The sequence below is a fragment of the Mytilus edulis genome, chromosome 13, assembly GCF_963676685.1.
Source record: "Mytilus edulis chromosome 13, xbMytEdul2.2, whole genome shotgun sequence".
In the NCBI taxonomy this organism is placed as follows: Eukaryota; Metazoa; Mollusca; class Bivalvia; order Mytilida; family Mytilidae; genus Mytilus; species Mytilus edulis.
In genome coordinates this window covers 25,938,613-25,952,570 of record NC_092356.1, presented here as the reverse complement: position 1 = coordinate 25,952,570, position 13,958 = coordinate 25,938,613, and the positions used below count along the sequence as shown (strand labels likewise).

General features: G+C 31.7%; 1 protein-coding gene across 1 annotated transcript; it reads right to left on the bottom strand.

Annotated features, from left to right (window-relative positions):
- Window positions 1–2,017: 2,017 nt before the first annotated feature.
- LOC139501185 (uncharacterized) lies at window positions 2,018–12,875 on the bottom strand. Its single transcript, XM_071290178.1, has 3 exons — window positions 12,756–12,875; window positions 7,031–7,174; window positions 2,018–3,205 (listed from the first exon to the last, which is right to left on the bottom strand). The coding sequence occupies exons 1-3, from the start codon at window positions 12,757–12,759 to the stop codon at window positions 2,235–2,237; spliced, it is 1,119 nt and encodes a 372-aa protein (XP_071146279.1). The 5' UTR covers window positions 12,760–12,875; the 3' UTR covers window positions 2,018–2,234.
- Window positions 12,876–13,958: the final 1,083 nt, after the last annotated feature.

Here is a 13,958-nt window from a genome sequence, read left to right as displayed (position 1 = left end):
TGTGATATTTCAGTGTTATAAATGTCACAAATCATGTCTGGAAATTGTTTTAAAAATGGACAGGCAACATTCATAATTCAGTATGTCACTATCTGTGGAATACGTCAATGACAATTGTTGTAAAGATGTCAAATAAGGAATAGTGATCCAGAAATAGTATAATCAAGTTGTCTCCTAAATGTTATTGCTGCTACAGTTTTTTTCTATCTCTTGAACGAAGATTTTCAAAAAGGGGAAATAACTCATTTTTCAAATTACATCCAGATTAGTTTGAGCATGCAATTTTTAATTGCTGGAATATGTAATATGATATTATTACCCTCAATACATCTAACAATAGTTTTTTTCATAAGAAAGGACTATTTTATCGTGAAAATATTCATATGGAATATTTATTTACAAATAGAACCTAGAAAAGGGAGAATTTCAAGGTAAATTACAATGACTAGTATTCCTCTATTGGCAACTTTCTGTAACATTTATCGAAGATTTTGTTTGTTGACAAACAGCCATTATTTTATATTTAATAGTCTTTTATGTGAGGATTTCATTTGATGGGATCATGTTAAATTTATGTGATACTTATAGCAGAGCTTTAGTTTATATTTAGGACTATCAACATAGAATCAATGGTAAATGAAGAGAGACGAGACATTTCAGCGTGTGTACTCTTGGTGTCTTATTCTCAAAAACTGGTAATACGGTTTAGTCTGCTAAATAAAATGGAAACCCAACAATGCAGAAGTGAAACTTCTTCCTTACTGTGTGATGTTTCGTCTGTTTCAAGGGATCCAATTTGTCGTTTTAAAAACACAAATTTCAACACACAATCGAAGATCATTGTTGGTACTGTGATTTCAATCGGAAATTCAAAATAACCTTAGTGGATGTCAAAGTTGACAATGAAACCCTATATAGCTAATTAGTCTAATATTATGCTTTTTAAAGTGCTTGAAAACAATCCATGAAGAAATTTTTCTTAGAAAAGGTGTAGTTCGTGATGAAAAAATACTAAGATATAGGTGTATGTTCAACCTTTTCGTCTTTACTTTGAATCAACTTGGAAGTGATTCGGATGTTTAAATCTTCAATTGCTTTGAAATCGTTCGGAAGTGATTTGGAATCTGTTCAGATTCCCTTGGAAACAACTTTGAAGTCAAGTTGGAAACTATTCGGAAGATTACTGAAAAAATCTTGGAAGTCAATGTGTAATTTTACGAATGATGAACCTGAAAATAGTTCTAATACTCCAAGTTTCAATTCATAACTTCCGTATACAAATTTGCGAAAATTACATTTGGGATTCAAAGCTACATGAATAAGAACTTTGTGTATGTGTGTTTATTGCGTAACATGATAAAATAAATAATCAACATGTATTATATAATATTAAACTGTCCATATTAATCTAACTCGACACACTTATTGCTAACAAGTAATTTATAAAATCATGACGTTCAAAAACTAAAGAAATAAAAAAGTTGATAAAAAGATGGCAAAGATACAACGTGGTACTTTGATCTATATTAGTTTACTTTTACAACTTGTGACATCGTTGGAGAGTTAGTTGTCTCGTTTGCATTCATACCACATCTTCTTATATCTTATATGGAACCCCAAATTTTTTGGAAAGATCAATGCATTTGAATGGGGACATGTGGTTGGAACCCCCCCCCCCCCCTTTTGTCCTGAGTTGGGACCCCCTTTTGAAATGGCTGGATCCGCCCTGAGAAAAGTCAATGATAACACTGTATCAATATCAGGAGTACGACACACTTTCTAGATTTAACTTCATCAAGGAAACCCAAACCTAAATATTTGAAAGACAATGATACATAAGCACTGCAACAGTAAACGAACTACAAGAGCAAAACAAGCAAAAAAAAAAAAGAAACAAAACATTTATCTGAAATAAGAAAAGTAATAAACTCAAATGAGTAACAGAACAAACATTTGTTGACAACAATGATTTTTATAATATACAAATCGTTGATGACAGCAAACATACACAGCACACTTCATTATAATCTTATTTTGGATGTAACGTGTATTATGATTGGCTGACACTGTTTTGTCTATCAGCTCATAGGCATTATTTTGTCATGTGATCATCAACATTTTTTGTCATGATTTACTCCAGCTAAAAATAGAATTTAAAATTAAATTATAAGGAATGACTAATTTTTTTTTTCTGTAAATGAAGAAATAACATCAATAAATGCACAAAATCATCATCAAATAGACAGTTTATCCGACTCGTCTTCATCCGAGTTGCTATCACTAATATCAGCCCTTGGCGCAAAATTATTCTCATCCAAGTCAATAAAATCGCTACCTTTGTTCAAATCGTCATCATCGTCGTGAATGCATTTGTAATGGTCCGAGTCACCTTTAACATTTCTCAGATAACTGGGAACTCTTTTCGGTGGAACGTATATGTTTTTCAAGATTTTATCTGCTGGCCAGTCCCTCATCTCAAATGCTCTGAGAACCCATTTGTTATGGTCTTTACTTAGTTTATGAGTTCGTTTGTATTTGCATGGCTCTTCACATTTTCCAAATTTATATAAACCACATAAATGCAGATTGACACATTTCTTCGTACCAACTTTGCATTTATCGTTAAAACTATAGTCCCGACAGATGGATGGGAAATGATTATTAAGTACCGTTTTAATTTGTTTTTCGCTAAAATTCTCCAATCTAAATTGTTTTACGAGTCGACTATTGTGTGCATTTGTAAAATCATGAGCGAGCCTGCAACCTTTGAAATTGCAATATATATTTCTGACAAACCGACGACAAACGTGAAAGAAGTGACATTTGACACTATAACTACATTTACCAGGAAAACGAGGATTATTATAACCAGAACAAATGTCAGCGGTCTTTACATATGGTAATATGTATTCTATCTTTTCATTCTTTTTGAAAATATGAAACTGCGTCAAATGTTTTTCAAACCACCTTGGAATATCAGCAGAAGAGGGAAAAAGGTTACATTGTAATACAAAATCTTCAAATGTGCAGCCATTTTCAAAGGTTGTGATGACAAAGTCCAAAATCTCATTTGCGCTGACACCTTCGATGTTGTAAGTATTCGTTCCACTTGGTTTCTTTGCTATGGCGTTAAAAACATTTTTTGACTTTTTTCTACGTTGATTTTGGTGTGTGCTTTCTTTTTTGTCATCTAAAGTTTGAGTTTCTGCAAATAAATATCAGATATGATTGATTACATGTTCAAATAATGAGACACTATAACATTGCAATAGAGATTTAGATAATAGTATATGAGACTCTATAACATTGCAATAGAGATTGAGATAATAGTATTTTTATTATGTGCTATATAAAAACACCATGCTTTATGATACCTAAAATTGATAGTGGAAATGGGGAATATGCCAAAGAGACAACAACGATTTTAAAGAGCAGATACAGGCGAAGGCCACCAACAATGAGCCTTCACCGCGCGAATTAGGAGATAACTGTATTGTATTTTAAGCTCCAACGGCATCAATTGGGGATTTGATGGTCGCAAATTAAGTTTACTGGCGACGCGTAAGGGGAGACAGTAAACGGGTATTTGCAACCATCAAATCCTCAATTAATGCCGTCGGAGCTTAAAATACAATATTGTTATCTCCATTCTATTGAAACTGACTCAAAATAACGTTAAACATGTATTTAAAGTTTACCATATGCCGTCTGCGCTTGTGCGTACGTCCCATAGCATCAATTGTCAATTGATGCTATGTAAATATGTGACGTTTATCAATCATAATGAACGTTACAAACTTGTTGCATTAGAATGAAAATCCTGCACCTGGAGGTGGACATCAACTGGCCTCTAAATAAAATTGTGTACTAGTTCAGTGAAAATGGACGTCATACTAAACTCCAAATTATAAATGAACTCAAATAAAAAAAAAAACCATAGGCCCCTGATTGGGGATAGGTGCAAATGAGGAGGAGTTACATATGTTTTGTGAGATCTCAATTCCCCTTTAACTTCTAGCCAATGTAAAATAATGAAACACATAGTAAAACTCATTTTAAAAGAAGTCGGAGTCCGATGTAGAATAGGTAACAAAAGAAACTAAGCAGCATGACAATTTCTATGGAACAATTCGTATTCAGAGTGTATTTAATTCTGGTTAGTGCTATAAATCTGGAAAAATTCAATTTGTTTAATATCTAGTTGTTCACAACATTTCTCTTGGTGTGACGCGGACCGACAGTTACTTGGAATGTATTTTCGGATGTTAATTCCGATTTAAATGTATTCCTAGAACATGTAGAAGAGGTTGTGGTAATTATAATTGTAATCATTAATCAGCTGTAGATGGTTGCATTTTTCAAGTAATCATTGTAATCCTTAATCTACAATCAATCTGATGACATGCAAATTAGTTTAATCAATTACTTTTAAAATACATTGTTATCCTGATTTCTTTTATATTACATTCTTATTACGATAACAAAAATCTGAAATTGTGTTCATTATCAATATGTCATGCCTTTTTTGTTTATATACATTTGAAAAAAAAATGGTTAACTGGTTGAAATGTTTTGTTTATATTAAGTATGTTAATTGATTCATTTACTTAGAAATAATTTAAATGATTCAGTATTGAAAGTCATCATTGGCCAAAGTAAAAAAATATTGTCTTATAGGGTATCTGCATCGGAAATAAACACATTTATTCTAAAATAAACCAGTTGTTGGTATGATATGGGTCATATGATACAACTATTTTATGATAGTATGATACTCAATCACTAACATTGCTAACTGGAGGGATTTTACTTGATTTTACTTGATATTCATATGATAAAGATATACTCAATCAGTTTAATTGAGGTCTGGAGCTGTGACTGCTAGTAGTCCTTTGTTAATTTCACATTTTGTTTCTTTTGTATCCTATTCTGACATCGGGCTCGAACTTCTTTCAAACTGAGTTTTACTATGCGTATTGATGTGTGTCTGTTTTTCTACATTGACTAGATGTATAGGCATTGTATGAATTTTAATTCAAGTTCATTTATGTATATTTTGGAGTTTAGTATGATATCAATTGCCACTGAACTAGTACCCATGTTTATTTAGAGCTTGCCTCAGCGTGCGCTTAGGGTGCAGGATTTTCATGCTGCATTGAAGACTCATTGGTGGCCTACGGCTGTTTTCTACTCTTAGTTCGGGTAATTGTCTCCTTGACACACTCCTCATTTCCATTCTCAATTTTATTGGACATGTATTCACAATTAAGAGATGTATATTTGACTTTTCTATTTAAGTTATACTTTTCTTTAATCCTTAAAATATAATCAGTTGTTAATATATTGCTTTTTGAATGGATAGATAGGAGACCAATTAAGATATGTTTTTAATTGCAATTACCATTTATGTTTAGCTGTCGGTCGGGCTATATAATATAAAAGATAAACCAGACAAGCCACGTTAAATTGTTCACTTTTAAACAATTAAATGTTTAAATGGCAGGATCTGTATATTTGCTTTCGCAAAGTCTTTGTTCTTCCCTCGCCGGGATTCGAACCCATGCTACTGATCATGAAATATCGTGACACCAAATCGCTTGCACTGTAACCGGCGCTTTGTTTTCTCTTGATAAAATTTTATTTAAATATGTACAATGAAACATTCACCAGACAGTACCTGATGTCACAAACAGACAGTTACATATAGTCAGTTACAAACATATAGAAATTCAATGTAAGTTTAGATACAAGAGTGTTTATAATTATTATAATATTTCTGCATGGTTATCTGTTACGTTGATAACGAGATTGTCCAATATAAAATATTAATATATAAATATATAAGAAATGACCTGGGCTTTATAAAAATGAAGCTTTCGGTAGACGGGTGTAACTTTTCAACTTCAGTTTTAATCTATCGTCGTACTACAGTACATGATTTATAAAGCATGAAGATGTCAATTTTAAGGATCAGCTAAATTATATATAGTAAAGGATCCTACAAATTAATGTAAGATACAGTCACAGAAATAAGAAATAATTATTTTTATAAGTACGTCTGAACCAGTGAAAACTCTACAATAGATAGATGTATCCATATATTAAGCTGTATTGAGATGTAATGACTGAAAAATGGCGTATAAGCTCAACCCAAGTGTAACAAGTAGTATGTTTTTGTGTTGATTCAATGTATAAAATGATTAAAGCAATATGACATTAGAATATTTCATGGCAGTGATTGAAGTGTATGACCAATTTTAGCGTATGTTTATTTATCTAAATTATTATTAATTGTTAATAACATTACATTACAATAGCATTCAGAAAATACATAAATGTAAAAAGTAAAATCACAAAACTACTGAGCTCCTAGGAAAGTGTAAAAGGGAAAGTCTTCAATCGAATGGCAAAATTATAAGCTCAAACACATCAAACGAATGGACAACAACCTAATAAGACGACAAAAAACGTATATGGACAACATAATCTGTATGTATAATGGAACCTAGTTGCGGAACACCCAGTCTTTACCATTGACCGAAAAAAAATCTTTAAACAAATTGCCAAGCTTATTATTTTTTTTAATAAAGGAAGAAAAATAACCAACTAGCTAGTGACACCCTCTTGGACGAAGCAAAACAAAGTTTTTAAAAGGACTGGAAAACAACTAGTCGAGTGCTGATTTAAAAAAAAACCCAACTAATTACATTAATTAGTGAACGTAATGAGTTTACCATGATTACTGTATATCGAACTGATTTTGTATAACTTTTATAAAGTTTATATAATAGGATATGTGTTACTGAATTCCATTCGCCATGTGATACAGAAGAAAAATTTTAAAAAAGCAAAGGAAAACAACAACCAATGACAAACTGAAGCAAAATTAACATAAAAAAGCAACAAGAAAAAACCACCAACATATATTTGACCTTTCAGTTAAATTGATATTATTAATATACACGTTCATCTGAGTAAAGCGGAAATCACGAAAGACAGTAGACAACCGATCCATTGATGACAATCTTACCTGTCGTCTTATTAATAGGTGAAGATAGTTCCCCGGAGTGATTATCACGATCTTTCATGATTTTTTTTGTTACAATATCGTCGTGATTTCTTCCTTCGTTGACAAACAATTTATCCCTGTGTCTTATCTTAGAAGTACCTGTACCTGAAAAAAAATAACAAGAGTAATACTTTGAAACTACGCATGCAGTTTTTTTGTGGTATGCATTATACGAAATACGTGATACAATGTACAATGTATGTTAACTACACACTAACTCATGTTTGCATGCATCATTATCAAAATTGATTGTACAGAAGCTTATATACTAGTATCATATCTACCATAATTATCAAAAATCTCTTATTCGATTGGAAACATATCTAAATTCATATCATAATTTTATTGTTTTAATCGGAAACATCAACTATGTATAAATGTAAACATAGCTAATTTTTTGCTTGATAATATTTATGTTTGTTTCGGCAAAAAATTTATCGACGGGTTGTAGGTATCCCTATGGGCACTAATTGCGCCCCTTTAATATCAGACTAGTTTTTGTACTGTAATGAATCACAGTTTATGACTAAACTTAGTACAGACCCGTCGAAATTGAATTGATAAATTCAACAACCGTGATGATATTCTCCGTTAAATAATCAAGAATTTTCTCAATGTACTGCTGAAATCTAACCAGAGGAACTTACTTTAAATAAATCAAATTTAAACGGTAATAACTGTCCTTTCCTACATTTAGATGTTTCGCATTTAAACGGGAAACTCAACACTAAAATGTACGACAAATAGGACGAATTTTCGTTCCCTATTCGTTCCAAAATGTTACAAATTAAACACTGTATTAAGATCATTTAATATTGTTTTTATTGGTATAAATATTGATTTCGTTATCAGTAAATTAAAAGCAAACTAGATATTACTAGTATTTTATATTCATATAAACATTAATGGATCTACAATTCGTCGATACCTGTATCTTGGCATTGCACCAGGTCATATTTTTTTCTGACTGCTTATGACGTCTTTACACTCAATCCATTGGATGTTGGATGTGTATGGATTGATACTTTAGTCTTAGATGAGTGATTATCTAGTTATTAGTGGCTTTGACCTAGCTGTCAGTTAACTGTGAATACTCTTAGATCTGTACCCAGTGTCGTCTTGTTGTTGGGATGTACAAGTCCACTTGCACTTTGTCCATCTGATGAGTTAAACCTGTTTCGAATTTTTTTAAAGTTCGTTCTTATGTTGTACTGTTATACCACTGTATCAGGTTAGCGGGAGGGTTGGGATCTATAGCTGAATATGCGGTATGGACTTTGCTCATTGTTGAAGACCGTACGGTGACCTATAGTTGTTAATTCCTGTGACATTTTCGTCTCTTGTGAAGAGTTGTCTCATTGGCAATCATACCACATCTTTTTTTTATATATATATTTCAAAGGGATTTGAACTAGTCAGCGAATTTGATTTATGTTTATTCCTTCATTTTCAGCAGATATTTTTTCCAATTACTGAATTTGAAAAGCACATGCGCTATCTTCCAAAAATGAGGTCACATTATAGGTCGCATAGACCTGGGTCAATACTGTGTCTTTTATGACAAATATTATTTGGTTGTTTTGACAATATTGAACCAAAGCATTTTCCAATAACAAATTAGTACTCAATAGTCCGTTTTTTTAATCTTGCAAAGTCATTTACTTAATTTTTGTACAATTTTATCTGTTGAAATCGAAGCAGTTTCTGCTATTTTTATCCAACCTTTAATAGTAGAGAAAATAACAATCTTGTCATAAGGAATCAAACATTGTCTGATAATTTTTTTCAGAATGAAGTATGGGTAGTTTAACTTTCAAATATGTATTATTGTATTCGGTCTAAGCAAACAGGTTCTCGAATAACTTATTTTTACCCTTTTCTCTATATGTACCATGTGGAACTATTTTGTCAAAAATAAATTGATCATATACACCAGAATTTACAAGTAACCTAAAAAGGAGTATAACATGGTTCCGGAGCATCACTGAAGAGACATGTATTGTCGAAATGCGCATCTAGTGCAGAAAAAATGGTTATTGTTATTATTCATTAAGATAAGTATCAATCTGTTAATTAAATACAGTCTGTAGAATAAACGCTCGTTAATAGTGGTAATTATATAGTGAGCAAATCATTATATTATAAGTGCATTTATATACCAAGTTTAATGCTTACAATACCTTACCCATATTAAATTGAATCCTATAACAGCAATGAATTAAGAATGTCGGTTTCAAGAGATATAAAACTAACAACGATTTTCAAATTTTCCGAAAATCGTTGTAATACGATACTTTTGAATTCATCTAGGCTTTGCATAAATTAATAAAACTTCATAGTATTGACATAAATGCTATATATCTGAAAGGTTTAAAGGGATATAACTAACGTAAATGGTTATGCACTCTATTGCATGATGATACACAATGAACACAAAGCGGCAAGTATAATTTTATCTATAATTTCTTCATTGTGTCTGTGATTTAAATTATAACTTCAAACATGACCTAATTTTATAATCACTCATTGCTCGGTTTGTAATGTATACACATTTAGAATATCATAAATGTGAAATAATGAACATTTTGTAAAGATCTTTTTTTCAACATGACATACCTTCAACTCATTTATTATCATTAACGAAATATATAGTGATAAAAATAGTTCACAAGTAGTTTACCATTGTTTAATTTAAGTCGACAAATCAAGATAACAAAAAAGAAGAAAGGATGACAGCACGCAATCCAATATTTGGTAGATAAATCGAGTCATGCTTGGCATTAATTATCCGCACTACCAATCCATTCAGTCAATTCATTACTTTCAGAAATAGCAAACAATAAGTAGAACAACAGACAGTTCGCTAGTTTGTTAAAATACATGCAGCACATTATATTACAAAGTGATTAAAAGTTTTCAAATTTGTATAGAGGCCATCTTGTCTTATTTTGAGGACAGATATTACAATAGTAATATTCTACACAAGAGATAAGACATGCCCATATAAATGTAAATATGCCAATTCATGAGTTGCAATAAGAATTTGTACGCATATACTGTAAACCAACTAATTTTCGTAGAACAATATCGTGAAAATAAATCGTCGCGAAGAAGAAAAACTTGCATGTTTCATAAGTTAACTACATCAAGGAAATTTGAGAATCGCGAAATTGAATTGACGCGAAATTGGCTAGAAAGTGCTATACGTAATAAATCATCCACGAAAATAAGTTGGTTTGCAGTAGTTAAACTGTACATTTATGTATGTCTTTTGTTTGTGTACAAATAAACATTCAAATTGAGAATAGAAAAGGGGAATATGTCAAAGAGACAACAATCCGAACAAAGAGCAGAAACCAGCCGAAGGCCATCAATAAGCCTACAAAACTGCATGAAAATTAAGCACCAGGACGCGTGTTTCAGCTGGCTTCTAATAAAAAATAGGAACTAGTTCAGTGATAATGGGCGTCATACTGAACACCGAAATATATAAAGAAAACTAAAATTAAAAATCATACTAGACTAACAAAATGCAGTTGCTTCTGACATGGGATAGGCGCAAACATGCGGCGGGTTTAAACATGTTTTGTGAGATTTCAACCCTCCCGCTATACCTCTAGCCATTGTAGAATACAGAAACACACAGCATAACACACAATAAAACTAACTAAGTTTTATATTGAAATTGAGAAAGAAAATGGGGAATGTGTCAAAGCGACATCAACCCGACCATAGAGCAGACAACAGCCGAAGGCCACCAATGGGTCTTCAATGTAGCGAGAAACTCCAGCACCCGTAGGCGTCCTTCAGTTAGCGCCTTTAAATATGTATACTAGTACAGTGATAATTGACGTCATACTAAACTCCGAATTATACACAAAAAACTAAGTTTGCTTGCATCCAAATACATTTTTTATATTGAGAAGTATTTTGACAGATTGTTCTTTAGATGTATTAACACTGGAAGATTCGAGAAAATGTATGCTGCAAACCTTAAATAGCATTTGTATATCCATGTACTATTCGAATATCCGTATTCAGTTAAAAGCGACATACGTAATAGCGGTACATTTGCTAGGATGTGTAATCAGATACAAAAATAATATCATGAGTCAGAAAAGAGGGACGAAAGATACCAAAGGGACAGTCAAACTCATAAATCTAAAACAAACTGACAACGCCATGGCTAAAAATGAAAAAGACAAACAGAAAAACAATAGTACACATGACACAACATAGAAAACTAAAGAATAAACAACACGAACCCCACCAAAACTAGGGGTGATCTCAGGTGCTCCGGAAGGGTAAGCAGATCCTGCTCCACATGCGGCACCCGTCGTGTTGCTTATGTGATTACAAATCCGGTAAATAGTCTAATTCGGTAGGTCAAATTCATGAAAGGGAAGGGGATTGTAGTTACGACGTGAGGAACATATCCGATATGTCTTCATCAGAAGACATGGTATCTTTAAGATCTATTTATTCATGATTATTCCACGGACACCAATTTTCGTTCATTTTGTGGGTACAAGAGAACCACGAATTTAAATGTTCAATGAATTACAAGTTTTCTGAAGAATTTGATGCAGACTTTGTAAAACAACGAAATCAAATATGCACGAAAATAATAGTTTTCATCAATTCAGGAAAATTGGTATTGAATCCACAGTAAAGAATGATCAAAGTCATTGAGCAATGAATATAGGTATATAGTAGTTTTGGGCCCTTTATAGCTGGTTGTTCGGTGTGAGCCAAGGCTCCATGTTGAAGGCCGTACATTGACCTATAATGGTTTACTTTTTTAAATTGTTATTTGGATGGAGAGTTGTCTCATTGGCACTTACACCACATCTTCCTATATCTAAATCATATGAATAGACAAAAAAATACAAGGAATTTCAAGGACTATGACTTTGATAAAAATCTGAAAACAGAATTTTCAGATGTTATGAAATAATAATTTATAATTTATATATAACAAAATAGATGAAAAACTCAGTGTATGCAGTTTCTCGTTTTCGATTTGTTTTTATTAAAAAGTTGCATAAACGACACTTACTTTTCAATGGACAACCATTTTATTTGTTGCTGATAGTATGACAGCAGGACTTAGAAAATGAATTGCAATAACTGGTAAGATATATAAGTAGCTTGTGTGGACATGAATAGTCTGCGACACAAAATGCAGGAAACAAGTGTTTTCACAAACGAAAATGATATTTTCGGGCCAAAATTTACGCATGTGTTGGTATATAATTGTTAAATCAAGAAAACTCTGCCGGGCCCCTTTTATAGTATCAAATTTTCGTGTTCTTCACATTTTATTTATCATGTTTTTCAAGCATGTTAATTTTTAAGGCGTTACATTAAAGCTCACTCCAAGAATAAACGATGAACGTTGATTTTTCTTTCCTGGATTTCAATTGTATTTCGAACGCATGAGATGCATATCACACCAGCCTTAGAGTAAAACAAAATCAAGAATTTGAAGTTAAAATATCAGGAAGGCTGTCTAAGTTCTGTAATGACAGGTAATGCCATATTCCTTGATGTAGTGTTGAAAACCAAAAAATATTTATTTTTTCACAAAACAGATTTTGTTATTCAATGAAAAAAAACCATTAAAGAATGTCTTAATCATTATTTACAGCCTTTCGCATGTGGGGTAATGTTAACAGTATCTTACCCATTTTGAAGTTGTAATCCTTATTCCGGCAATGCAAGAAAAAATATGCATATAAAGTGGAACATGAATAAGAATTTCCTTATTTACCACCTGGTTATACAACTAGTCGTATTGTGCAATGATGCAGGTTACAAAAATATGTTTTCCTTGGATATGATCGTAAGTTTTTACCTTAATGACAGCTATTTAAAGGTAGCTTTAGTTGAGATCGATTTTTCGAAAATTGAAACGCGGAATTTCGGATAAAATTTCAGACTCTGTTCAAATATCGATCGTATTTGAATAAAAGTGTATTGAATCAATATGTTAATCATAGAAAACCGTTGGTGCAAGGCAAAAATGATTCAAATATAGTAAATTGAGAAATGGGTCACAGTTTACAAGGACTGAGGAGATCTGATATGATAATAGCAGAATTCCATAATTGATTTAATTGACAAGTATATGCACCATTGATAACAATGGATACACAAGCCACGCAAAGTTAATTCTAGCAAAAAATATTTGCAAAACAGCAATCCTCGAAGAGATGTTGCATATGAACAATAATCTTGTTTATCTGAAATTTGTTTAGCACTAAATAGTACGTTAACAACTTTTAGGATAATGTACTTGTTGGCTGGTGATTATTTCGTAGACATGAATTGGTGAAAATTAATGGTGATAGTTTAAAATTGTTAAATGAAAAAAAAACCATCTTATATTTAACCAAAATTCTTCATACATTGTATGGCCTTAAACTCTAAATTGAAAAAAAGAGTCTAAATTACCTAGATTATTTGCCATTTTTGTAATTTAACCAAACAGGTTAAAATGTATCAAAAAGATGAAACCATTTCATTTTTTTTAATTGACACAATAATCGGGAGAAGTCATAGAATATTTACATGTGAATATAGATAGCTTGGCTTTTCGAATCACATATGTGGTTACTAATTGGTAACTTATAAAACAATTGTCCTAAAATATTTGACAACATTTGCAATCACAAAAAAATAAATAAATAAAAAAAATAATAATAAAAAGAATAAAAAGAAAAGAAAAATAAAAGAAAAACGAAGCAAAAATTTGTATAAATCTAAAAAAAAAAAAAAGAATAATAGTCAGAATTAAATACAAATAAAAGACTTTTAGTTTGTGCTCTGATAATTTAATTTGATTTCAAGCTTAATTTGTATAGCAAAGTATCCTAGCTGACTGTTG